At 54.4% G+C, this 27539-nt stretch overlaps 1 protein-coding gene across 5 annotated transcripts in view; it reads left to right on the forward strand.

The window, feature by feature from the left end:
• Positions 1–322: 322 nt before the first annotated feature.
• Positions 323–27539, forward strand: part of PEMT (phosphatidylethanolamine N-methyltransferase) — a 43592-nt gene continuing 16375 nt past the window's right edge. For 4 of the 5 annotated variants that reach the window (XR_012044933.1, XM_072878091.1, XM_072878088.1 and 1 more), the window contains exons 1-3: positions 539–697; positions 3148–3255; positions 23730–23845. Coding sequence is in view for 4 of the 5 variants with exons in the window: in XM_072878091.1 (XP_072734192.1) it covers positions 590–697; positions 3148–3255; positions 23730–23845 (332 nt within the window). In the remaining variant the exon portion in view is untranslated. Of the gene's footprint in view, positions 372–538; positions 698–3147; positions 3256–23729; positions 23846–27539 lie in introns of those variants that run through there. The other variant, XM_072878093.1, reaches the window with a different exon arrangement.

A 27539-nucleotide genomic window follows, 5' to 3' on the forward strand; every position in this document is an offset into this window, starting at 1 on the left:
GGGCGGGGGGACGGGCAGGGGCCGGCAGGGCCGGGCAGGGGCCGGCAGGGCCGGGTCTCTGCCCCCACCGCAGCGCTGGCACCTCGCGCTCTCGCCCACTCTCCCCTCGGGGCTGTTTTACCCCCACTCCCACGCACGACCCCGCGGTCGGCCCCACGCCGGCTGCCCGCCGAGGCGAAGCCCCGGCCCCGGGGGACCCGGCCCGCCCGCCCCGGGGGAGGGGAAGGGGGGGGGCCGACCCGCGCCGCGGCCCGGTTGCTTCACCGGGCAGGGTCGAAGTCCAGGCGCCGGCAGCACGGGCCGCCCTCCCCGCCGCCGCGGCCGGACACACGCTCGCAGCCCGCGACGGAGGCGGCCGGGCCCGTGGCGAGGTCAGTGCTTCCCCGGCGCCGAGGCCCGGCCCGGCCCGGCCCGGCCGCCAGGCCCGGCTCCCCCCCCCGCGCTGCCGGGGCCCTGCCGGCGGCGGAGGAGGCGGGACTGCGCTTCCCGTCAGCGCCACCGCGGGGCTCCGCGCTCGGCCGGCCCCGGGCGGGGGAGGCGGCGGCGGCGGCGGCGGCAGCGGGGCGACCCCGGCCCCCGGCCCCGCGCCATGGCGGGGGGGCCCGGGCCGGGCGCGGGGCGGCGGGCGGCGGCGGGCGGGGGCCGGCCCTTCCCGCGGGAGTGCTGCGAAGGGCTGGGCGGCCTGGAGTACGGGCAGGTACCGGCGGGGCCGGGCGGGCGGGCGGGGAGCGCCGGGCTCGCTGCGGCCCCGGGAAAGGGCCCGGCCTGGGGCGCTGCCGCTCGGCTGAGGGGGGGCGGCCCGGGGCCGGACCCCCCCCCCCTCCCCCGCCGCCAGCCCCGGCCTCTGCCGGTGCCATCGCGGGGCTCCGCAGAGCTGGTTGGCACGGGAGGAGGCAATGACCCCCGGGCTGCGCCCGCGGGTGCAGCAGGCCCCGGGGGCTCTCGGTACCCCCTGCCCGAGGCACACCCGCCACCGTCCCTGGCCCCTTTCCACCCAGGCCACGACGGCATGCTCCAGCCACGTGGCAAGGGCTGCACCGGCACCGCACGGCAGTCCCGTGGGTGCTGCCGCCGGCTCGCCCGGGTGCCCGTGCAGCTCTCGCCCGGGTGCCCGTGCAGGGCTCACCCGGGTGCCCGTGCAGCTCTTGCCAGGGTGCCCATGCCGCTCTTGCCAGGGTGTCCATGCAGCTCTTGCCTGGGTGCCCGTGCAGGGCTCACCCAGGTGCCTGTGCAGCTCTCACCTAGGTGCCCATGCAGGTCTCTCCAGGGTGCCCACGCAGGGCTCACCCAGGTGCCCGTGTGACTTTCATCCTCCCTGACTTTGGGGCTGCGGGCAAGCGGGCAGCGTTTGCCACCGTTATTTATCACTTGTCAGGGAGGAGGGGGCAAAGTTGAATGTTCTGTGCCTGTTACGAGGTTGTCCCAGCAGCCTGCAGAGACAGCTCATCCTAATGGGCTCCCCTTTTATCCCTAAAAGCACATACAAGGCACAGGCCAATCTGCCTCCCACTGGCAGCGGCGACTTTAGTTGTTGAGGAGGAGAAAAGAAGGTGAGTGCAATGTTAACGATGTTGCCAGCCAGGAGTTAGTAGGTCAAGAAGCTTTTGTTCAGCCCGTGCTGGCGGTGTGCTCAGTGCCGTACAAAACGAGAGGAAAGAAGCTGTCCTGATCCCACGGGTTTGCAATTGAAGCGGGACCAGACAGTTCGGCCCTGGCGCCAGCGGCTGTCTCGGTGCCCGGGTTACAGCTTGACAGCGCTGGGTTTAAGGGACGAGGTCTGGTGGCGAAGGGCTGCTCAGGGGTGAAGGGAGGGGAGGAGAGGCCGGGAGGGTAGGAACAGGGGGAGATGGGTCAGGACCAGGCCCTGGGGGCTGTTCCCACCATTCCTCACCAGCACCCATGTCCCGAGGGCTCGGATGGAGGAGCCTGGGGGAGCGGGGGCTGAAGGCAGAGCTGCGGACTCCCATGAGGATCGCCCCATTTCCCCGGGGCGGTACGGCCTTTGCTTGTGCACTTTGCACCGTGGGCGGTCACGGCTGTGCACCTTGAGCGGCTGGACGTGCCCCGGGACAGCGTGGGAGCCATTCCCCGGGCCTTTGCTCTTGGCTACGAGAGACGGCAGGTTTAGCAGCCCCTCTCCATGAATCCCACTGCAGCTCTGGTTCCTTCAAAGAACCTGTGAGGAACCAGTGGGAATTTCTCTCTTGGACGGGCGAGGTGGAGCCGATGCCTTTTCAAGCCTTTCCTGTCCCCTGGCATCCAAAGGACTTGCAAACACAGCTGTGTTTGGGAAGCAAAAACCTTCCACGTCCCGATGTTGTCTTGATTTTGATTCAAGCGAGGGAAGGGCTTGGGCCGGGCTATTTTGTCTTTTGTTTTCAAAGTTTTTGGCTGTTTTTCATCCAAATACCACTGCAGGGAGAGGGGGCGGGGAGGGAGAAGCAGCATGGCTTATTGCACGTAAAAATGCTGACGATGTCAGGGAGCCGTCCTGGGAAAAATACCTCTTAAAAGGAGAAAGGGGGAAAACCAGCGAGCTTTAAGAGTTTGTTGTTGTTGTCATTAAGTAAGACAGGAAAGTCTTTTGCAGCTTCTTACAATGCAAGGGCATCCCCCCCCTCACCGTGGAGGGGGTTTGCATCAGTCTTACTTTATGGCAGGCAAGTTTGAGGCTGCCACAGTTCATTGCTTGGAGTTTCCATGCTGACCAGCATCCCTGGGACAGTCCTCTGTCCCCAGGGACACGGAGACGCTGTGAAACGATGCTCCCTTTCCTGCGGCTTGGAAACACGCTTGGCTTGGCAGCTGCCCTGTAGGGCTGGTGCTCGTCCTCACAGCAGCACTGTCCTCGCAGTGCCCGTGTCCTTCTGGGCACTGCTGCAAACGCGGGGCTCCCTGAGAGCCCGGTGCCCCCCAGGTGTGGGGGGAGCCAGCTTGGAGGAGCCCCCACCCCTCTTCTTGGCTTTGCACCCTGACATAGCGCTTTGCAAGCCGTAGCAACGTGTTGCTTGGGGCCATTAAAAGATCCGTCCGCTCTTGCAGGGCAGCTGATGCATTTGGTTAGAGATGAAGTGCCCCACATTCGGGCACAACGGCCGGTGCCCTTGCAGGAATCCGCACCCCCAGTAACTGGCTCTCCCCCCGCAGGTGGATGTGACAGCCATGGCGCAGTTCTTCAGCTACGTGGACGTGACCGACTCTGGCTTCGTTGCGGCCGTCCTCTCCATCGCCTTCAACCCGCTCTTCTGGAACGTGGTAAGAGCTGCCTGCTCAGTAGCCACCCTGTTATTTTTAGCCTTCCTTTGCCAGCTACAGGGGGATGTCCTTTGGGCTGCACTGGAGGAAAAACCTCTTTCAGGGAAGTCTGCTGGGCTGGGTGGGGCGAGCGGTGCTCAGTTATTAGGCGTTCGAAGGGGGTGAGCAGGGAGCTGTGCTGCAGAGAGAACTCCTGGGGCTGGGGGTGGCTGTGACGGGTGTCACAGAGGAGAAGGCGGGAGCCAGCACAGGATGCAGAATGAATCAGGAGCTGAGCTTGGGAGAGGAGGCAGAGCAATCAAACCCATCCTTTAGCCCCCTCCTGCCGCAGCTCCCACCCCAGCAGCCAGGCACTGGTCACCACTGGGATTGAGCATAAATGGCATGAAAGGTGGGGGGGCTGCACTGCATATGTTGCCCGCTGCTTCCCCTTGAAATATATTGGCAGCTGGTTGTGTGGATGGCAGGAAGCAAAAACAGTCAGCCAAAAGTTAGCCTGAAGAAATTCCCCCTCCATCATGCTGCAAAGTCTGGCAAAGAGCTGCAGAACTGGCAGCAGGCCAGCCCGAAGCAGGAGCAGGGATACCTGTGCACGGGTGATGCTCGCTGTCCCTGTGGGTGCCATACCATCCCCATGGGTGTGATACGACTTTGGGAGCCGAGACTGGAAGAGTCTCTGCTGTTCTTTGCTGCTGTGGTTTGCTACCTCCCTGCAAGAGCAGCGAGAATCATTGCTGGCCCCGTTTTGGAGCGTCGCAGAGCCAAGCGGGGAGCCCAGGCCGGCTGCAGCACGAGGTGACTCCCACCCCGCAGCACCCTCGGCAGCACAGCTGAGGTGCGGGGTGAAGCCTTCTCCCTGTGAGCGCTCATGGGAACGGGATGTCATCTCAGCCAAGATTCCCAAAACCACCTGCCAAACCTCCCCGCAGGGATTCTCACCCTGGGGAAGTCTCCTTAAAAAGGCCTTATTTTTCCAGAGGGGGAGGACTCGGCTCTCTCTGAGCGCGGGGGCTCTTGAGATTGTCTCACGCTGGGCTTTGGAAAAGCGAGGCTCTCCTGGCTGTGAGTCACTTTGGAAACCTCCGTCGGAGCTCTTTGTTGCAGCCTCCCTAATTTTTCATGCAACTCGTTATTAAAAAGTCTCACGGTGTCTGAAATGCGAACTAGAATATGCCACATTATTTCGACTGCGGAGTCATCATTTAGCATAAAGAATCAATGAATAAGAAGATTCAGGATGTGGTCTCTGGGGGGAGAGACCGGCTCCAGCGAGAAACTGCATAAAAGGGAAAGAAAAAAGTACTTTATTAGTGTCTGCTGCTACGCCTGCGACTCGTGGGACGCCTGCAGCTTGGGAAATAGTGTTGCTTTTTGGATCCAGAGTTTGGCTGCTGTTAAAGGACAGGGAAAGCTGATGTAACAGCAGGAAGTTCATTGCTCTGCGTTGCTGTTGTCCCCTTCCAGCGTTTGAAGAGCATTGCCGTTGGCGGCAGGTGGCACTGCAAGCAAGACGTGCAGGGCCTGCGCCTGGGAGCAGAAGGCATCTCTGCATGGGTTTGCAGTGAGCAACCTGAGCTGGTGTGTTGGTGGAAAGCTCTGGGGAGGTGAGCGTGGCACTAGATGTTTCCCCGGCTGCAGCGGGCCGGGTGGCTCTCGCAGTCCATGTGCCTCCATCCGTACGCTTGCTCTGCCCAGGCCCCCAGGCATCTCCCTGGCATTTTCAGGCTCTGCCAGTCCTGGCTCGCACCAGGCGCTGCTGGAAGGCTCTTGCAGGGGGCTGTGGGACCTGCAGCCCCGAGCAAGCCCCCGCTATCGAGTGCGTTTTAGCAGGAGTGGCCCCAGCCATCCCTGGATTTCCCTGACCTGCTTCCTTTACCTCCTCCCCATCCTTTTTCCATGTGATCAGTGTCCCCTGCTTGCACCTAGCCAGCAGCTCTTCTTTCTTTCTCTACATCCCTGCACAGGCTCCCTTTGTCTTTTGCTATTTGAGTTCCTTCCCAGCAGCTGAGATCGCTTCTGCATCTGAATTACTTTGGGCTTGCAGGAGCTTTAGTGCAAAGACTGTATTTCTGTGCAGTGCCAAGCACTCTCTGCTCTCTGTGCTTAATAAGTAATGTGGGAGCCTGGTCAAAACCCCTCCTGTGCATGAAATTCCTGATTTGGGTAGAAATTGGGTGGGGACGCATTGATTTAGTTCAGTGTCTTAATTCCCCGTTTCTGCTGAACTCCGGCCAGGTCTTCCTCTTGCAAAGTTTGGCGCCGGGTTGTCCTCGCTGTGCAGTGCCTCTGAATAAATATGTGGTGGGGAAACCCCCGCTCGGTGGGGTGCTCGGCCGATGAAGAGGCGCATCTCGAGGCCTCAAGTATAGTGAGGCGTTTGCCCTGGTAAGCAACCAGGAAGGTTTCTTTGGGACAAGACCTGCAGGGTTTGGGGACGAAGCACGAACTCTGAAGGCTGTGGGGGAGCGTGGCTCTGGAGAAAACCTTGATGTCGGGTCGATTTATGTACTTGCGTTAGGAGAGCAATTTAGAGGACCAGAGCCTAAGTGGGGCAATTTGCAGGACTCCAGCCGGGCTGTGCTGATGCTCCCTCCTGTTCTCCACAGGGAAGAAAAGCTCTCCAAAAAAGGCCTCGGGACTCCCAATTCCCACCCTCCTCCCTGTAGGCCTGTGCTGGGGGTACCATGAAGTCGCCCCGGGGTCACCCGCTGCGTTTCCCCACCAAACCCAGGGCTCGCACCCCCTCTTCTGCTTCCCCCGCTCCATGCCAATTAAAATCCCACCCATCCCCAGGTGGCCCCCAGGTTATGTTGTCCGTGCACAGCTTGGATGTGTTCCTGCACTATTCTCTGGTTTTTTTCCTTTTCTTTTTCGTCTCTCCTCCCCATGCTGTCTCTGCTTTCTCACCCGCCGCGGCTGTTACGAAAGGAGCTGCTGGGAGCCACCATCCCATGCGAGGCAGGGTGCAGGCGAGGTCCCAAAAGGCACCAGCGGAGCTGTTTTGGGGATGATGTTGCTTAAAACTCCCCAAGGATGTTCAACACAGCCAGGAGACCTGAGCCGCGGTGGGGCTGTTGAGGGGCACCCGGCGAGGAGTAGGTGCATCGCTGGAGCCGTGCCATAAAACATTAATGAGGTCAGAGCAGTAGAAACTTCAATAAATCCCATCTGTGTTTGGAAAGCCGCAGAACGATGGGAGAAACTTCCCATCCCTTGGTAACTAAGGAAGGTATTAAATAACAACTCCTCGGGGACAAACATTTTCAAGCCGGGAGAGGCAGATAACCTGCATGCGGGAGGCTTTAAAGAGCTCGCTGAGCCTTGGCACACGGGGAGTTTCTAGAAAGCTGGAAGGTTTCTGACACTCTCACAATAGCAAACAGGCAAGTGGCATAGCCGTGAGCCAGGTAGTCTGACGTCCGTCACCATGCAAGTGAGTTTCAAGTGGGGAGCGCATCCATCAGCAATCCTTTTCTTGATTTGAGCCTCTTAAAAATTTATGGCTGGCGTCACGGACTGATTTAGAAATGGCACATCTTCAGCTGCCACCCGAGAGCTTGCTCCACCCGTCACCTCCGGTGACGCCCTCGAGACACCCGTGCATCTCGCAGGAATCTGCAGGGTGAAACCTCAAATGTCACGGTTAGGAACGGGCTTAACGTAATTCAGCATGTTTTTAAAGAAAATAGACCCCATCAGAGGAACGTGGTTTTATTGTTCAAGGTTGCAGCTTTTCCTGTTCAGGGTAACAAAATCTCTGTTCTAGACTTCTGTCGAGTGTTTAAACTGCATGAGGTTTTGATTAAAGAATTAGTTGCACAGGGACCTGGGCTGACAACGCCTGGCTCCTGATGGATGTGTATCTCTTGGTTCATTTATTTTTAATTTCCCATCCTTTTCTCCTTCTTTTGAGACTAGAGGAATCTGCCAAGTGGATAAGAAGTGGGGAGGCGGGAGTTTGCAGGCGCTGGCAGCCCGATTTCACCTACCTCTGACCACTTCTTGCTAAACTCGGAGGAAAGTGCCTGGCCCAAAACCTCGTCGTGCTGCTGGGAAGCAGCCGGGAGCTTGGGATCTATCAGGATTCAGACCTCAGTGAGCCAAACTCCGAGAAACTTTCTGGGGACAGGAGAAAAATGCCCGATGCTGGGGGATTTCAGCAGCTCTCGCTGTCTGTCTTACAGAAGGGAAGGACTGAGCAGTGGCTTGATGGTGGTGTGTTAGCATCTCGCTGGGGAAAGGAAATTGCAGGGTATGAAATGGCTGTGCGAGGGCTGGGGCTGGAGCGGCAGGCAGAGCCCTGCGGGGAGTACACCTCGGTTAGCTGGAGCTTACAGGGTTGGGAGGTGAACGAGTCGGAGTGATTTAATGGTCTTTTTCTGGCCTTCAAATTCCGCAAACCTGCGAGAGTTTCGTGGGCTCCCCTGCAACCCTCTGCCTGCCTGCAGCCGTGGGTGAGAGCAGAAAAACAGCCCTCAACCATCTTCTGGAAAGTGCTTTTAGATCCCGTTGTAGAAGCCACAGCACAGTGACGATGATTATCTGCTTATAACAGATGCTAGATCAATAGCAGGGCTTCAAGCTACGCTGCAAGGCAATTGACTGCAGAAAGTGTTTCTTTATTGGGGTAAAGCTGGGCTTGCAACGAGGCTCAGATTCGCTCTTACATCTCCGGTCTTAAAATGTCACCACCAGCTCTGATGCCTTTCATCCTTTGTGCAGGGAGAGAACGCACATTATTCGTAATTGGACTCTCTACCAGGCAGCAATAGCCATTTTCATTTCCTGCGATGCCTGAGAAAGAGTGAGGATTTGCTTTTTTATTTTCCTCCCTCCCCCAAACAGCATTTAGTGGCAGTTTCATTCCGAGTGACTTGGTAATGCTTCCCACTCAGGCGGCGAGGGCTTTGCAGCGATGCTGTAACGTGTGCCATGAGCGGACGGCATCGATTCTCTGGCCATCTCGTAACGGAGTGAGTCCTGGCCGTGTGTGTAACACTGCGCCTGTCTGGCTCCTAAATTTAGCTTTTCCAGCGTGTCGGCACCGCTGCGAGCCACATAACAGGCACCAAAACTGGGTCGCATCCTCCAGCCTGCCAGCTGGAGTGACACAATTAGGAGCACTGTCACCTTGAGGGAGAGCCACATGCTTCGTCCCAGCGCCGCTTCCCTGCAGCTTCCCAGCTAGGTGGTGGTGGTGGTGGTTTCATCTAAATCCTCTTTAAGAAGCCATGCAATATCTTTTTACGATGTCCTTGCAGGCTGAGCTTGCCTGCGGCAGGGGGGATCATGGAGCCCAGCTTGGCCAGGCAGCTGTGAGCTGAGATGCTTCATCTGTGTGTCGAGCCAGGCAGGGTCTCAGCCCTCGGGGCTCCAGGCGAGGCAGTGGCAATCATTTGAGCTGCTGCCTAGCCACCGTGCACGAGTACCTGCCAAGGCAGGGTGTGCTTGGGTGGCTGAGCCATTCCCATGCCTGTTCCTAGCGTGAATTTGGGATTCAGCTGGTGTACGACGTGCCTGCTCAGTGTTTCTCTAAACCGAGGTCAGAATCTGTCTCTCACCTCACAGTTCCCTATGGATCATGGCTAAGCTGACCCGAAAAGCAACCTCCTTTTTTTAGCTTCTGCAGAATGCTTCTCTGGAAACCCAGGGTTTTTGTTGCCTATGCTGGACATTTCTTGTTTAGGGTTTTAAAAATAAACTGCGGGCTGCTGGCAGCCCTGCTGGAATAAGTCAGCACACACACGAAAGATAAAAAAATATATTTAAGCCAGCGGTCTTGTTTCCATACGCATCAGAGGATTATCTGTAGACCCTAGAAGTTGGGAGAGGCCCTTTTTTCTCTGTCCCACTCCATCCCTATCCTGCCATGCTGCTGCTAAACACTTTCTCCTGCTGATGAGGTGCTGCTTGACGATGTTGGTCTATGAAATGGCAAGTCTATGACCACCTGCATCCCACAGGACAAGGCAAAAAATGCGTTTGGAGGCAAAAAAGAAAGTCGTATGATCTACCCAGCCCAGGAGGCATGGAAGACGGCGAGTCCTCCTATGTGGCCCTGAGGCTGGGAGGTGCTGGAGCCCGGAGCAGGGAAACCCATTGCCTCCCCTGGGACGTCAGCCGTCTGGCGGCTGGACGGGGCTTCCTGGCTTGCGTGTCTGCTGCAAATGCAGACGTGAGCTGGTGTTTTCTGGCTGTGCCATGGCGCAGACTGTTTAGCAGAAGCCTGCCCAGTTCCCAGAAGGATGGGATCTCCCAAAATAGGCTGCTTTGACGAAGAAATGCAGAGACACACAATCTGCTGGGTGCTCTGGGGAGGTTATTTCCGTAAGACCCGCTGCGTGGCTTCTGTCACGATGCAATTACATCTCCTGCCTGCCTGGAGACTCGTGGCTGGGGAGGGAGGCGTTGGGGTTTCAATGGGGGGGGGGTGCTGGGTCCGGCTTGCGGCAGGCTGGTGGCACGCAAGGTTGGCACCCCAAAGAAAATGCTTCCTCGTTTTCTCCGCTTTCTCCCCCCCTTGACGAACTCTGAGGGGACACTTATCTCCAGTTGCTCACATGGCAGGAGGAGATGGGTAGTAAAGTAGATTAGTAAATCAGTAAAGCAAACCCCTCCTTCTCTATTCCACCTGTATTATGTCCCCAATGACACGAGCAGCTGGAAGTGGCACTTGGCAGGAGCATCCCACATCCCTGCTCTCTTGAGTGTGAAACCAGATAGTTCAGCAGCCAGATCACAGCAGTAGTGGTTCCTGGTAAATATTAGGAGCTTCATATCAGCTAAAGCAAACAAGTATCTGCACTCCCCCCATGGCTGCCTGCCTGTGTCGGCTCCCTTACCTTCCCCTTTCTAAGGCATGCTGACAAAGCTTTGAAACCCCTGTACCCCAGCCCAGGGAGAAATAGTCGATTTTTGGAAGCTGGTGCTGATATATTACGTTGATGGAGGACACGAGCTATGGACACAGAGCGTGCCTGGGCAGTGGCTTTGGTTGATACGTTGCACAGGGATGGGAGCAGCGGTGCACCGGCTGTTCAGAGCACGGGGCTTTGATTTCGGAGGGTGACCCCGACGCAGGGGAAGGGCTGTGGAGTGGGATGAAATAGCCCTACCCAGCGAGCCGCTGCCGGATTTTCCTTTTCTCTGCCAAGCCATCCGAAACTCCGTGCTTGCTCACGTGCAGGGAAAGAGGGGCAACTCTCTTAGAAGACCACAAATTTGATTGCCAGAAAAGCTGGAAGCCCCGGGCTTGCGCACCTGCGTGTGGCTTCGTCAAACTCCCCCGATCTCCCAGCAAATGTTGGGGTCAGGGAGAGGAAGGCTGGCAGGAGCTCTTGATTCTCCCGTGTCGTTGAAATCATGAACCTCCGCGGTGCATTACCTGCTCGTCTGGATTTGGCAATATCTTGCCTTTTTTTTTTTTCCTTGCAAAATCTTTTTTGTTCCCTCTCTTTACTCCTCCAGACCAGGGATGATGCAGTCGTGGGCTTGTTCTGCAGGTCGGGATGTGCGAGCTGCTGCTTTGTCTGGCTGAAGGGTTTTCACTCCCTGTCTGCGTAGGCACAATCATTTTTGGTGTGATCCTTTTTGTGCTTTTGGGAAGAAAAAGCAGGCTGTGAGCAGCTCACACCCCTGAAGTGGGTGAAATGGAGATGGGTTTTAGCAATTTTCTCTGCCTTTGGCTGTTGCGGGGAAGCCTGACCGTCAGGGCTCACAGAACGCCTTCGTTGCCTCCTTTGTGCGGTGGGAGGTTTGCTCATTATCTGGTTTGTGCTTCGCTTATAAAAGAAGCTGTAATTGTAGCAGCTCCTTGCCATAAAAGCACAAAGACATTTTCAGGGAAGGAAAATGTACATGCAGCTTTTATGATCCTTTACATTACTCCTTCTGCCTACTTTTCTCGCCTCCTGCCCTTTCTCCAGCATCAGCTCTGTGCCTGCCTGGTGCTCAGTGTCCCTGCCTCTGGCTTGAGCCTCTCCTTTGCTATAGAAATGCCCCTTTTAGAAAGAAAAAGTTGAGCATCCTCCTTGTTAGTCTTGCTGGGTGAAGAGAAGAGGGATCCCAAATCCCCCCATGTAGTCGGATGTTTCTCTTCCTGCCTCTTCCCTCAGAGCTGTGTTTTCTGCGGTGAGTCTGACAGCAGATGATCAATCTGCAAAATCCTGGGGAGAATTTTGAACTGGGAAAAAACCCCCGTCCATCCGTCTGTGACTACAGTGTATGCCCGAAACAGGACTGGAGTAATGCCAAATCACATCACCTTGGGGCACGCGTGGCTGTTCCTATTAAAAACTGAATGACCTCAGACGAGATACAATATTTTTAACTACGAAGCATTCCTATTAAGTGCCCTTTCCTGTTTATTTTTACCAGGACATTGTTTTAATGACTGCAGAGTTACTAATTTGATTCCCAAGGCTGGAGAGCAGCAATGAATTAGTTTCATTTCAAGGCTTTGTCGTGCAATCATTTTCCAGAGATTGATGTACTTGGAAGCCAAAGCGAGTGCGTTGCCCAACTGAGGAACATTACTTTCCTGCCTGTACCCGTCAGGATTTGGTCTCTGGTGTGGATGTGTGGGGATCCTTAGCTGGAAGGACTTGCTCAGCCTCCCCCATCCACCTCTGCGCAGGGCTCCGGTACAAATGCACGGAGCAAAAGACTGTAAGAGGGTTTGAGCACTGCGTGCAGGACTCGTACATGCATCTCAGCATTGGGCTTTGAGGCTGTAAAAGGGGGAAGGAGCTCCCCTGCAGCGCAGATCACTGGGTCTGGGGATGACTGATTGTTCGCTCGGCTTTTGGGTTACGTTTCTTGCATTGAACGAATACCGTGGGGCAGGTGGTTACACCCATCAACACCCACAGGAACCCCAGTGATAACACCAGCAAGCCCAAGCGGTTTGATGATTGTATTTAACCCTTCAGATTGTTGTTACTTGTTGTGCTGCGCGGTTTGAACATCCCATCCCCGAGAAGAGGGGAACAGAGCGGGCGCCTGCCCGCGTTACATAAAGATCAAATTGTCCCTCTCTATTGTTGGCCGCTGGGACGACAGCAGCATCGCAAACATGCGTGTCCTCGGTGCCGTGGGAAATGTTCCCAGGGGAGGCTTAACACGGAGCGTGGAACGTGATATGTCGAGCAGCGAGAGGACGGGAGGCCCTCCAGCCAAAATCGGCGCTCCACCGAGTGCGGCCAGTGCAACCAGTACCTCTTTTCCAACGAACTCTCACTACTCTGCGAAGGGGTATTAGATTTCTCTTGCATTTTGTGCTCTGCGAGATGTATTTTTTTTTCTCCCCCATTCCCCGTCCCCCCTCCCATCACAGCCCCTGGGGGAGCGATGAGCAAGTACACGCTGTCCAGAGGACGGGTGTGTTGGGAGTCCTTATTAGCAGACTTATTCGAGAGAATTAAACCCTAATTTCACAAAAGGGCAGCAAGAGAGCGGCTGCAGCTCTGGGAGAAGCCGAGCCGGCTTTGTGTGTTGTTTGCAAATAGCACAAGAAGTCCTGGCCCGAGACTACTGGTCCTGGTCATTGGGGTATTACGACCAAACGAATAATTGTGTTTCTTTACTATTTAAAACTAAAATTACAAAGTAGTTTACAAGGAAACCAGTCAAGTCTCCTCTACCGTGCTGTCACTTGTGCCTCCACTTGTTTTTGGTTTTAGGCAGGGCTTTAAAATGTTCCTAATCATCTTCCACTTGACCTTCTGACAACCCCGCTGCAAAATGTGCCTCTGTGACACCCGTCGTTGTTTCTGCCTGAATTAATTGTTGTGTGTAATTGCGACCTGCCGCAGGACGCTGTCTTGCTCTATTAAAAAGAGAGATGCTAATGAAGAACATTGGGTACCATATTACAGGAGAGCAAGGCTCGACTCACTGGGACGTGTACTTGGCGTACTGTTATTGCCAGCCCGGGCAGAAATGGTGTTTCTGTCTCTCGTCAGACACTGGCTAATGATTGTAATTTTTACTTGCTGAGAAACTCTGGATATAATGGACTTCATTAACGGATACACGAGATGCTACCAGACCTGCGTTAGGGGGAGAGAGGAAGAAAACAACCCCTGCGTGGAGGCAATTTTATTATTTATTTGTAGCAATAGGAGTGATCCAGAATTAGTGTTGGATTCGGCAGTGTGGCTAATGAGCTGGGCTGAGCTGGAATGCAAGCAAACCTATTAATGAGAGCAAACTGCAAAGATGATGCCTGGGTCTGAAAACCCTCACATCAAACACAAGATCCCAGGCAGCGCTGGGATGGCTCAGCTGCTTTTTCTTCCTCCGCATGGGGCTGTGTGGTTGTGTGTTGACGTGTTTGCGTCTCGAGAGGCTTCTGCTTGTTGATCACCCCCAGCCTTTCTCCATCCCCTTCTTTCCTGCCAGCTCCTTCTTACTCTTGTATGTTGAGTAAGCCGAAGCTTCTGATTTAATCTTTAAGACACAGAGCCAAAGTATTTCCACTCCCATGGGCCACATCTGCTTGAAGAATTGCCCAACTTGAAATACTGCGGCATCCAGCCCCAGTTTTTGGTTGCCGGCAGCGGCCCATCTGCAGGTCCAGCTGGCTGGGGACACGGAGAAAGAGCTGGGTGCTCACACAGCCCCGGTACCTGAACACATATCAGAGCTGCAACTAAATACAGGTCATACGGGAGAGCAAAAAGCCACTTGAATTGGCTGACATCTCCAGTATAGGTTTATACGGTCTCTTTGCAATGAATCAGAGGCTGCAAGAAATGTCAGAGTCGTTAGGTGACCTCAATCTTCTTTTACCTGGAGCCAGTGAAGACTTGTCTCGGTTCAGTAAGAGGATATTTCTTACATAGGATGCACTTGCTGAAGACTCTCCATTTTTATTCCAGCTAGAATAACTGTTTTTTAATCAGGCTGACCTTATTTGCAACGGTGATAGCGATTTGAACTGGAGGGTTGCAGCCATGGTTGGAAAGCTTTGAAGAGCAGGATAGATGCTTTGTGACGAAGATAAAAAGCTTTGTCCCTACATTTAAAACCAAACCCCAGGTGTTGAAGTCTGCAGTGAATTCAGAGGGGCTTGACCTTAGAACTGTGGATTCGCTGGTTTCCAGGGCCTGATTTGGAAATAACGCAACGGAGCAGAGGCGCGAAAATAGAAGAGAAGTCTTAAAAAAAAGAGAGGCGTTCGTCTTGTAACGTGGCATTTGTACTGAGCGCTTGCTGACAGTGTGGTGCAGCAAAGAGCTTGTCTTTCTAAATCAATGCCAGTTCAAACATCGTCAGTGCTATTGTTGGATTGCTTTGTTTGAAAATGGGTCTTTTGGGTAGACAGCCTGTTTCGGTAAAGCGGCTGTGTGTATAACACTTCAGGCACTTTCCCCAGCTTTGCTTTTTTTAGTGTTGCATGAGTATGAGCAACAGGAAAAAAAAATAAGCAAGTACAGGATGTGAGATGGGCAGAAAATTCTCAATCACTCAAGAGACCAACACACACCTTTGCTTCTGCTTGGTTTGGGAAGGTGCCTGCTATGGACTGCCTGAGCAAAATCAGACCTGTTTCGCTCAGAGAAAATGCTTTGAGCTTCAGAAAAATGTATGAAAATATGATGTTTGCGGTTTTCTGGATGGGAACTGTGTGCAATGGGAAGCTGAGTGTGGGCCAAGTCATCTGGGCATGGAAGATGAAAAAAAATCCGGCAAAACGCTGGGCAAAATGCTTCACCATCCAGCGCATGAGATGCTCATCTGGCAGCACTTGCCTTCCCTCTGGGCTCCGGCAGAGCCCCAAATACTTGTGTAGGTGCAGCCTCTGCCTTGCCCTAATCTCGGGAGATTATTTTATTTGGTTGTATTGCTTTAGAGAAGCTGGGTGGATCCTGGGGGCTCCCCATTCCCCCATGCAGCCCATGTCCCTCCCAGCGCTTGGCCATCCCTACCACATCCCAGACTGGGACTAGAAAGGTCCTTCCCCATCCCGTGCTGCGCTCTGGAGAAATCATTATTTCGCAAATACTTTTTCCATGGGTTTTGTTGGCCGGGAGTGTCTGTTTGGGCCGTGCAGCCTGATTCCCTGCAGCTGGAGCGCGTCACCCTTCCCTTGCTCAGTCTTGGGGAGCTGATGGTAAGGGCTCCCAATGCCCACTCTCAAAATTAATTAACACAGCTTGTTCTGGGTTACTCGAAATCACCTGCCTTCAGCTTCCAGCTCTTCGGACATAAATCATGAGCTCCTTGCCTTGAGGAGAAACTGTTCAGATTTTGTGTTGGAAATTGCTAGCAAATACAGCGCATATTCCGTGTCATTTTTGTTTTTATTGAAGAGGAGAGGATGTGGCTCATGGAACATCGACAGACCCGGGCTGCCTTGGCGTACGTTAAGCAGGGGCTTGTTTTTATTGCAACCAGCTAATGAGATGGTACTTTGACAAATCACATAAACACTATTAGAGAAATGAAATTTATTATCTAACTGTTCATCATGAGTGGATTCAAGGTAAAGACTCGTGTGGAGGTAATCTCAAGGGATGGCTTTGAGGTAGAGCGTACCTAGTCCTTACAAAACCCTTATCTGTTTACCTGCGGGCTTGTTTTGTTTCCCCAGTTCAAGGCTGTTAGCTGAGGTGACCTGTGCCATTTCAGTCCAATTACATTCACTGGGGATGGATGCAGGGGGTTTATTTTTTAGGCTAAATTCATACATTGTGGAGGCAGGCTGTGGGTTTCTTTAACAGTCATCTTTCCACTTTACTCTTCTCCCTGTGTCGAAGTGCTCAGACGGGACCACGTTGAACCCCTCGGTGGTGGCACGCCAGCTTCGTCGGGGAAAAGTCACTAGAAGAGGCACTCCAGCTTGCGTTTCGTCCTCTTAACCCGCTCGTTTGGGCAGTGGGCATTGCAGGCAGCGAGGGTTTGTCACGCCGGCTCGTCTCAGCACTGTAGCTCCACAACCAGCCCCTTGGTTTTGGAGAGGAGCCGGCCCTGCTTTCCGCTTGTAGATAGTTCTCTTCTTCAGCCTCTTGGATATTCTCATTTCTTTGTAACCTTTTGTGCTTTCCAAGCCTCAGGTTCCACTGCGAGAGCCTGCAAACGTGTGGTTTTTCCCTCCGTGAAATTCTCTGTCACCTGGGTGTACAGCCCCGTCGTTCCAACTGGCTGTTCCATGCTGCAGAATCACTGCGTAGCCAGTCTACGTACTGAAACCCCATCTCTCTGAAACCCCACTGCTGTTTCTTTTGGCTGGAATAAACAACAACCCCCCCATCCAGAGCCCGTGAAAGGCAATGGAAAAGTCTTCCTTGAGTCAAATTGACGCCTTCCTTTCCAAACTGAAAGCCCTTGGCAGACACGGATAAGCTAAGCTATCCTGCTCAGCTGCGGCTTGCTGACAGCTGTTATTGCCATCATACCAGTGGGAAAATGGGAAGAACTAACTGGTGTAGCCTCCTGGGGAGACCTTTTGTGGCTGAGCTGCCTGTCCCCATCTCTTGGGACACGTGCCAGGTCTCTGATCATCAGGTCGGGGTGCCCGGAGCTTCCAGGCTCCGATGGGGAGTCCCTGCCCTGCTCCAGCTCCATGTGCGTGGGCTGTCACCCATTGCCACCAGTGCCCATTGCTCATCAGCAGCCCCTCTCTGGGTGCATCTTTTCTTGGTGCATTATCATAAAAAAGACCTTTACAAGCTGCATGGGCAAAGTCTCTGGCCTGTGTTGTCTTACAGCTCACATGAAGCTGTTAAGACGGTGCCTGTCTCTTCTAATATCGCTTCAGTGTTTTAATTGCATGAACTGGAAGCTGCTGCTCCAGTATTTAGTAGGGGAACTTCACAGGGCTTTAATAATTTGCTAAAAAGCTTTCAGGCTCCATTACCGTCTCATGGCTCTCTGTAATTGAGTGCCTGCAAGTTGAGAAGCCTTCAGAGAAATAACTCGGTCTCTAGATCTGGTAGTCCAGAGCCACCGCAGCTTTTCCCAGTGCAGGCAGGCAGCAGTTAAACAAAGTGGAGCCTGTCGTGGTGCTGGCAGGATCTGGCAGCCTGTGACCAGCTCCCCCGGGGTGCTGTGCTGGCAGGAGGGACAGAAAGTGGTTTCACGGTCGCCCCTGAGCACCGGCTTCTCTTCCTGCCTCTGGAAAGTGTCCGGCCGGGGCCAGCTCAGCCTACTTTCCCCAGGCAGCTCTGCAACACCAGCTCTTTCCATGGTTTAGTGCTTGCCCTGCAGCACCCGCTCCCAGCCAGCCCCAGAGCTGCTGCCCACCTGGGCTGCACCCTGCAGATGGGTCCTGCGCCACGGGCTGCGCTGGGAAGGACAGGGGTGAGCAGCAAGGGACCCCGAGCCGTGCTGCGGCAGGACGGAGGGGCTGCAGCAGGCAGGGCTGGGTGGGACGAGGGCTTGGGGAAGGCTGGTGATGGCTCGGATGGGCAGAGGTGGGGGTGATGCTCCCGCCCTGCCAAAGGGACAGCGAGCGATGGCACGCGGGGTTAAGGCTGCTGGATGATCAACTGGCCCTGGTGGTAGAGCACAGCTGAGAACTGGTGGCTCATAGCATGTAAGAGGTGGTGGATGGGGGATGCACAAGGGACTGGCCCGCTAAAGGCTGGAAGAGGGAAGACATGTTGTCTGCCTCGTGTTGGGTGGCACGAGGGACGCCCGCGTACCGACGGGCGATGGGCACCGTGGCGGGTGCAAGGGAGTCACCCAGCCCAATGCATCGCTGCCCGTCTGCCGAGCCCTGGCCATGGGCTAAACCTTGTGGGTTTGGGGCACCTTCCCCGGGCCACGTGCCTGCCCGGGGCTGGCCCAGTGCTCACCGGCGGCACGGGGAAGGCAGTTCTGCTGACGGGCACTTCGTATCGCCGCCACTGCTGCACGGGGAACGTGACTGCGTGGAGGTGATGGCTAATTGCTGCAGCGAGTCAAGGACTGTTTAAGCAGCTAATTAATTCCTCCTAATCAGCCCTTGATCTGTTGAAAACTGCATGGCATTATCTCCTCTGCTGCAACACCTTGATAATTCCTGTCTGAATGGCCTTCACGGAGAACATATTTAAATAAACTCAGTAGAGATTTCAGACAGATAGCGACTATAATTACCAGCTTGTACAAATTAAACCGTGGTTTGTTCTGTTCTTTTTCTCCTGCCTTCGCTGCCCAGAGCTCCTGCTAATCATGTTCTTGCTGCCAGTGGCACGCCAGTCCCCAGGGTGTTTTCTGCACATGCCTTCGGAATGCCTGTGCCGGTGCCCGGTGCTGGGGCGGGCGCTTGGTGGGCCAGTGTTTCGGATGAGGCTGCACATGGGCACGTGCCAGCCTCGGCCAGTGCTGTTCCTGTGCCAGGGGCTCAGTGCCGTGCCAGCGGGCTGCAGGAACTGCCCCCACACACCCCTCGGGGCTGCCGTTCACGATCCTCCCCAGGAGCAGCCCTGCAGTTTCCCCTCCCATCTCTCCTGCAGTCTCCTAGAAAAGCAGAGTTTTTCTCACCTAGAAGCAGCACGAGCGCTCGGACATTTGCCTTGAGCAGCCACAGGAGCCCGGGCTGGAGCTTTCAGCCTGGCCGCGATGTTCAACCGGCACCGTCAGCGCTGCCAAACCGGCACACGCTAGGCGCTGCCAACCGCAGAGGGGCTCGAGCGTGGTTCGTTGGGAGGGATAAGGTCAGGCCACGCTCATTTCCTCCGCGGTCACTCGGGACAGCCAGAAAGGCTGGCTCCTCCGGCATTCGGCAAAGGTCAGCCAGCCCCGGCACTCGCAGGCGGGCGGTGGATGTGCATTTACATTGCAGGCTGTTCTGCTGTTGCTGCTCTGCGTTGGCTCTGCTTCCCTGCTCGCTCCTGGGAGCACCACAGTCAGACTTTGGGTGCTCAGCTGTATCTTTTTCCTCCCTGTCTTTTCGATAAGCATAGTAGCTGCAAGCAGGGTTGTTTTCCAGCATCTAAGCAGTGACAGAGAACAGAGAATGTCGTTACGCTTTAACGAGGGATTCCGGGGAATCAGAAAGGAAAAATGGATTTTTCATACAGGGGAACAGATCGGTGCCTCTGGTCCCCATAGGTGAAATAAGGGTAACATCAGGTTTCCTGCCCTTTCATCGGGTTACGAGCTAGCCAGGGCGCATCTCCTGCGATGGGAGATGCTCACATGGAGCCATCTAAGTCCAGAGTCAGGGTTTCTCCTGCCCCAGCACCTGCAGGAGGACGCATCCCCACGGCTGGCCTAGGAGAGGTCAGACTGAAGGAGAAAGTTTAAAAATTTGCCCAGGTGGGTTTTATCTTAAGGATGTTTTTGTTTGGGCTGAATTGTCCATGCATGCAGGGCTCTTCCTATGCACAGGCATCCTCTTGGGACCAGGGTGCAGACATGTCCCGAGGAGCTGATCGTTCTTCCTCTGGGCTTTTCATGGAATCTCTGAGTTTTAGGTCTCTCGGTGGGTTGCTTCCCAGAGCCCGCGTGATGGCAAAATCCTTCATGCTGGCAAATACTGCGAGACAGGTATGGTGAAGGCAGCGTATCCTATTCACTGTCATCTTTTGTCCAGCCTGGTCTTGGGCACTGAACATTTTTATGCCAATGGTTTGGCCAGGGCAAGAGCATCCCCAGAAGCGGGCAGAGCATCTATCTCCCCGGGTGGGCGATGGGTCTGGGATTTCCCGGGACGTGAGCACAGCCCTGCCACCCTGCTCCCCAGAGAGCTGGGAAGCAGCCGCTCACCTCAACCCTCCCGTGCCTCAGTTTCCCTTGCGTTGTAGGGAGCTGCTAATCCATCCCAGCCTCCCAGGCATGCCGCAAGGCTAAATTCACTACCGCCCACTCGGTCTTCTTTGGATACTATGGTGATGGGGCGATGTGAGGACATAGACTGGCTGATTAGCATCGAGATGCAAAACGTCCCTTAGACCTGAGCCTTTGCGCTTTCTGGTTTCGTTCCTCATCTCTGGGGCGAGCCAGATATAGAAATGGAGTCGGGCAAAAGAGAACAAAATCTCTATTTCAGAGCTGGGCTTGAGCAAATTAAAATGTAGCGTATTCAAAAGCCAGCTTCCCTGGATGGCAGACAAAAATAATCAATTTCCTTGAAACAAATACTAAATATTAATGAGAGGCGATGGCCTGCCATGCACACAGAGCTGTAAAGAGCGTTTCCCGTTGATCAGCTGCAGAGGCAGGTTGGTGAGATGAAATTGCTTTTCGAATGGATATTTGCGGCCCCTCTCGATGTGGCTCGGGAAGGTTTGCCTGCCCGAAAAAAGAAAAGAAAACTCAGAGCATTTCCATTTTGCATCAGGGCAGCCACTGGGGATGCGTGCTGGTGCTTTCATTTTTGTTTACGCATTTGCCCGAGCAGTTGGGGAGATGGCTTGGATCGGTTACGTAGAAATCAGCCCCAAATTTACATAGAGAAGGTGGCAATTCCCTGGGAACATCAGCCGGCTGCGCCTGCCCCCAACGAGCGCCGAAACGGCCTGCCAAAGGCAGAACATGAGACCCAAGAGCACTCCCCAGCTTTGCAGCCGCATCCGCTCGTTGATTTATTTCAATAACGAGCATTGGGGGAAACATTAAAAAAATTACTTACAGCCCTCACCAAGTATCCTAAAGTAAAAGCAGAAGGCTGAGAGCTTTGGAAAAGGAGCCTTGAATTTTTCTATTGCTTTGACCCTTGGGTAAGTCAGGAAACTTTGTATTAACTCCATTTCCAAACTTGGAGGTTGGAAGAAAAATAAAAATGCTCCTTTCCCTCCCTCACCAGGACACACAGCCGTGGCGTGGGGCTTTTCCCCCCCGATGCCGTGCTCGCCCGTGGGCAGCACGGTGCCGGCCTCGGCTGGGAGAGCAAATGGCACACCGGGAATAGCCACAGCCCTCCCCGGGAGGCCACCGGTCTCAGCCCTGCCACGTCCCACACGTGGCCGTGGAGGATGCTGAAAGCACTTTGCATCCGTCATGCAGTAAATAATAACACGTTAGCTCATGATTTTATAAAACCATTAAGCCAGCTGCATAGCCGTGGGTCGAGCGAGAGCTAATATTAGCTAGAAATTACTAAAGTTAGAAAATTAGAACCGAGCCAGAACTAATTAGCTGTTCAAGGAATAGAACCAGAACCGGAACAAATTAATTGTTGCTGAAATATCGCCGCGGGGCCTGGCAGGCGCCGCCGCTTCCAGCCCCACGCAGGCTCCCGCTCCGTTTTGCTCGTGATGACTCCCGTGCGGGCTCGAAAAGGAGCCCAGGGTCCCATCTGAAGGCTGTGACAGCTAAATAAAAGTTGGCGTCTCGGTCCCAGCCAGGGAGTCAGCAGCGACGTGATGCAGTGTGAGCTGGGCTGTGCTGGGAACGATCCCAACACAGCCGAGCCAGCTCCAAAGGGCTCGGAAACACGTCCCCTCGCCCCGCCACGCTCTGTCGCTGCCCAGACGTGCCTTTCTAAAGGCAAGGGTAATTACGAGGCCGCTTCGACGGCTCCCAGCAGCACGCAGGCTCTCCCCTCTGATCCCGGTGGCACTGCCTTCTCTTTCAGCTTCAGCTCTGCCGCCGTCTGAGATGCTTTGCGAAGCTCTCTAAGCGAGCCAGGAGCTGCCATCCGTGCAAATGCTGCCAAAATAGTTGGTACAGATAACTGGCATGTGGCTGCATTTTTCCATCTGTGACTCAGTCACTGGTCTGGTCACTTCTTTTTACTTCCCAAAGGTGGTAACTCACCCTATATTTCTTTCTCTTGCAGCACTCAAACAGCAGCTCCCATTTTAGCAGCAGCATGACGCACAGTGTTTTAAATTCAATTTAGAATACAAACTATTTATACCAGCCAGAAAAAGGCAGTGAAGCAGCTCTTTCTGTCATGAGTGGATTTGTAATTTCAGAGCAATCATTGCATAACTAATTGAATCAGCTCTCAGCATGTGAAATCAGTACTCTGCTTATCGGAGGTTTTCATCGTTCTCCCCTCCTGAAGCCAGCGGTCCCCCTCCACCAGCAGCACTTTGTGCTTCTGTATCAGCCTGGGAAGAAAGCGGGACCTGCAAGGCCACCTTTCTCTGCTCAAATAGAGCCAATAAATGACCAAATGCATTCAGAGTAGATGAATAGCTGGGTTGCAGGTGCCTCCCAAAAGCCGCCCAGGCTCCATGCGAGAGACTGAAGTGCATTTGAAGCTAGTGAAGTGCCAGCTGTGTCTGAGAAGTAAATTGGTGCCGAGATGTTCTGCTGACTCCCACCTCCTGCTTCATTGCCCAGGTGTGCTTTGCTTGGCTTGAATTTAGGGTCTGATCCAAACCCCAAGCTTGGCGCCAGAAAACGGAGCCTAAAAGAGGCAATAAATACAGCGACAGCTTTCTGAGGGATCCAGGAAAGGTAGAAAACAGAGTAGCTGTAAGGATTTTCATAAGCTTGGGAGTGAGAGTCCTGGATTTGGTGATTTGAGTGGATCCAGTTTTGCAGATTTTGGGAGCAGCTCCAGCCACCTGCGTGCAGCAGCCTCCCAGGGGGAGAGGGGCACCTCCTCAGCTGCCAGGCACTTTGGGCAGAGGCCCGTCAGCTTCTGCTGCTCTGCAGAACACGGAGCTTAACGTTGCAGCCAGAGAAAAGTGTGCTGTAAAGGATGCTAATGCCTCCCCGGAGATGCTGCCTGCGTGCGTGTGTGTGAGTCCTGGCTGTCACTGACGTGCTGCGTGGATTGGGTTCAGCCAGCCGTGCGGGGATGGGTGAGGAGTGCGGGTGAGCCCTTCACGGCTGCAGTTGCTGGGTGCTCAGGAAGGCCAGCTGGTTCAGCCTATACACGTGGAAGCGGTTCTCTGGGCCAAGCTGACAGGTCTTACCTGGGGGGAGCTTGGGGGAGTGCTTGCAAACTTTTCTGGAAGTGAGCAGGGAGGGGTTGTTCCTGCCAGGTATGGTTCCTATAGCCATACAGCCTATGGTCCCCTCTATGGTCCCATATAGCCTATGGTCCCCTCTGCCATCTCCTACATCCCTGCAGCTGGATGTAGGAGATGGTAGAGCTGAGAAAATGAGAGCTGGGTGTCCCTGTGATCCATCCCCTATTCAGGGATCTCTTTTCCTTCCAGGAGAGCAATAATAGACTCCATGGCAGGGGTCTGTTGGCTTTGGTGGCCTGGGCGCAGCCTTAGCAATGCTCTCAGCCTTGTTGGACATATGTTGTCCAGGCCACATATTCCCCAAAATTGATGCATAGGGGTTTTTTTTTCCATTTTTTTCCACTGAGCCAGTGCCTCAGTGCTGCTGGCTGGCCTGGTGAACAGGGCAATGCAAGCGCTAGCAGGGGCTGGCATGGGTAGGAGAAGGAGCTTTCATCCCCCATTTGGTTTAAGCCATGTCCCATCAGTGGTCTCCGCTTGCTTCTTGCCCAAAGCCATGCAGACGGTGCATATCCCTGGGGATACGCAGACGTGGGGCGGAGGCTGCGGGGCTCGCTCCTGCGGCATCCTGGCACCCCCGACTACCCGCTCTGTTTTCTGTTGTCTCTTCAGGTAGCCAGATGGGAGCACAAAACACGAGCGCTCAGCCGAGTCTTCGGCTCTCCACACGCTGCCTGCTACTGCCTGGGTGCTGTTATCCTGATGCTTAACTGTGTGCGGAGCCATTGGTAAGGAGCTAACCCTACTGCTATGTATCAATGCAGAGAAATGCCCCTACAGGGTGGGGGGATGAGGGATATTTACTCTGCAGTGCTGGATCTGGCCTCAGCATATTGCTTTTACATCACTGGATACCTTCAGCCAGCAGCAGATTTATTCCAGGATTTGTAATAAAGACGAGGGGGATGCAGTGGCGTGGCCAAAACCATCAGTGACAGCAGCCATTGAGCGTCGCAGGTTTCCTTGCTCCGCTCTCTGGAGATGGTTTCCCCTGCCCTGTGAGCAGCCCAGGTGACAGGAGGGCTGTTTGCACAGGATGGATCATATGTAACAGCAGAATTTTTTAATTTTCTTGTAAAAATCATAAACAATATCAAACCTGTTTTTAAGAAGCCGCAGTTTGCTGTGTAGAAGAGCGGGATTATCTGTGCACTTAGCAAGCAGTCTCTTTAAACTCTTATCTGCGATCTTTTTAAATACCACCTGTGCTAGCTAATAGTATTGTGTGACTGATGCACCATACACCATGGGAATATGTCCTTTGACGTTCTGAGTGCAGCAGAGAGGTTTACTGCAGAAGATTTCCTCAATGCCAGCACTTTATCTGCGATCTGGTAGGCTCTATCTTCAACGCTGTTAGGAGAGACAGACTCTCTTACTAAATTCCCAGATTCAATTATGCCAGGGTCAGAGCTAATGGATTGTTTAGTACTTTGGGTAATTTTGCAGGCACAGAGATATCAGGTTGGAATTTGCACATGTATTTAGGAGCTTGGCCTTCCTGGAAGTGACACCAAGACCTGCCCTTGCCCTTCTGCATTTGTCCCAGCTGCTGCTTATTGCAGAAACTGTAAGAAAGCTTGCAATGAACGGGGCCATAATTGAATGCGGGCAATGCAGAGGGCATGTGTGTGTTCTGCTGATGTCTTAGCGACACAGCGGGCTTGGATTTCGCTGGAGAATGTCTCGGCAGACTCTTGCACAGATGACATAGTCACTTGTTGTCTGGGAAGCAATGCAAAGCCTTGTGCCTGGCTGTAATTAAAAGCACAGCTGATGGAGGGACAGTCTCCATTCCCAGCGGTCCTGCTGGCTCCTGGGTCAGCGAGGCTCACTGGGTCACAGCAAGGCACTGATGGGGAACTGCTGGGAGAGCCAAAGAGACCTCATCTGTCCCAGCACTACATCACGCTTTCCCCCTGCAGACCCCTCAGTGCCCTAGCAGGGCTGGCATCGCTGGCTCTGCTCTATGCGATGAGTTTGTGAGTGCTGCGGGGCTCGTTGGGGGTGGCTCTGCCTGTGCAGCCCACGAGTCAGGTCCTGAAGGAGACAGCAAGGTCAACCCGGGGGGCTGGAAAAGCCCCACTTGGACCTTGGTTTTGGAGGAGGGTCCCTAGAAGATGGGGCAGCTCACTCCTAGCAGAACACGGATGAAACACTAGCCGACTGCGATTGCCAGCCCACCCCGATGGGCCAAGGCCATTTCAGATGATTGCAATGTGAAGTTTATTTTGCCCAGGTGTTCCAACATGATTGGGTTATTCCCTTGCCTGTCCTGGGTACTGAAGTTGGCCCGAGTGACAGCTAGCAGGCTTTGGAGGCTGTTCAAGCAAGGCAAGCCCTTAACCGTGGGAGTGATGGGATGGTTTCAGGGTGGTCATCAGAGCAGGAACTGCTGGAGATGCCCTGAAACACATCTGGGAGACTCGCTGCCTCCGTTCCCAGCTCAGCGAGCCCTCCCGGGCTGCCTGGGGCTTATTGCTCAAGCCTGGAGAGGTTGTGCTGTTTGGGAAGGCTTCATCCTGTCCATTGCCCTTGCATGAAGATATCAGCCAGCTCCAAACGCAGGGTTCAGCTGGCCAGAGAGGAGCTCCCGGGTTGCAGGACACAGGCGCTGTCATCTCAGCGGCCGGTGATGCCGGGAGGGACGAGTCTCACCCGCTCTTGCTATTTCACTTTTCCCTTTATTTTATTTTCTGAGTCACTTGTACTGGAGCGCACTGATGAAAGCAGGTTTTCCGCTCCTCAGCCCCTCGGAGGCAATCCAGCCGGCAAAGCGCAAACTCGTGCTTCGGCTGTGCGCAGCGGTTGGGGTCGCTTGCGCGGAGCCTGCTGGCTGCTGATAGTGAGCGAAAAGGCGGCCTCAGGGGGGTTCCTCCACCCCCAGTGCTGTAATCCATCCTTTAAAACTCCTCTCTGCATGCTTTGGGGACTTTTTATGTGGGTGGGGGCTGCCAGGGAGCAATTGAGGAGCCCACGGGATGTCTCTTTTGTTTTTAAAAACCAGCTTCCTTTTTGCAACTGAATTTTTGAAAGGCTCCAAGCTGGGGGCGGAGGAGGGGAGGGCAGAGCAGACAGAAACTTTGCAAGCGGGTTGGCATCGTGGCTGAAAGCACCGGGGAGCTGGGCTGCGCGGCTGCTTCGCCTCCTACCCCGCACATGAGTCTCTGCTGTGGTCCTGTCCCTGGTTCGGCACCGTGATGCTCTTGTCAAGCTTTGCTCCGAAGAGATACCTTGGGTGTAAGAAGAGGAATGTCTTGTGTTCAGTTAAGCAATTAGGTGCTTCCCAGCTCTGAGCTTCATTATCAGCCTTGGCTTCTTTCTGAGAAGCAATCCAGAATGACCTGTGACCGGGGGGGACCTGCTTAGTCAACTGCACAAGACAAGCATCCTTAATTGCTTTGGTGCAGTGATTATTTTCATTACAGCAGTGTTGTTGCTGCAAGAAGCAGGGAACTTCCATCACCGAGGCTCTTATCTGTGAAAACAATTCCTGAACTTTTGAACTATCTGCTCTGCCTGCTCTACCCCAGCAGTTTATGACTGTTACCTGTGTGACATGGGATGTGACAACCTTCAATGCCCTCCAGACTTGCATCCAGTGTCGCTCCCTCCTGCCTTACCGCACTGTTGATATCTTTCCCTGCATCAGCTCTACAATTAGCCACTGGTGCTGCCTCCGAGCCCTCCTGCGCTCCCTTTTGCACACCCTGGCAAACTCCCCATCTCGGGGCAGGCATGTGCAGGTGGTTTTGTATGCAGGGAGCTTATGAACTTCCCACCTTAAGGGTCTCGGGGTGTTTGCCTGAGCTGTAAAGGCAGCACCCATGTGCACACCCTGAATTGGGGGGGGGGGGGTTTGCAGATGGGAGGCTTTTGGGGTGCCTGGGGCCATGATGCCTCGAGTGAGAGTGAGCCCTGCAGAGGCTGAGCGAGGGCAGTGCCTTTGGCAATGTGCTTGGTGGGTACCGTGCTGCCGGCTGACATGAAGTCCTTCATTGATGCCGCCCGCTGGGCATGGCCTCCTGCATGGACAGGCTTCTCGCTTGGAGCTGATGCTTCCAAGAAAATGAATCCACCCTGGGATGGGATTTTGCACAGGGAAGGGGTTATCCGTCATTGCCTGGTAGCGCCTCTCGCCTTTGTGCTCAGTGCTATTTAGTTTTGTGAGCTCGTACCATGAACAAGCATGGTGTAAACGGTATCGATCTGAGAGCCACGTGGCCTTTTGTGCAGAAGTGACCAAGTTCAATGATGGGAATCGAGTGTGGCCTGAAGGAGCCAGTGCTCCCTCTGAGCGATGCTGCCAGCAATCTCTGATGGCTGTCCAGGAAAAGCCCCAGGCAGCCAACAACACCTCGTGTCCCCTCATCCAGATGAGGAAACCGGGCAGCTGAGATGCGAGGCGAGGGGAGAAGCTGC

Source organism: Ciconia boyciana, chromosome 13, assembly GCF_034638445.1.
Source record: "Ciconia boyciana chromosome 13, ASM3463844v1, whole genome shotgun sequence".
NCBI classification, from domain to species: domain Eukaryota; kingdom Metazoa; phylum Chordata; class Aves; order Ciconiiformes; family Ciconiidae; genus Ciconia; species Ciconia boyciana.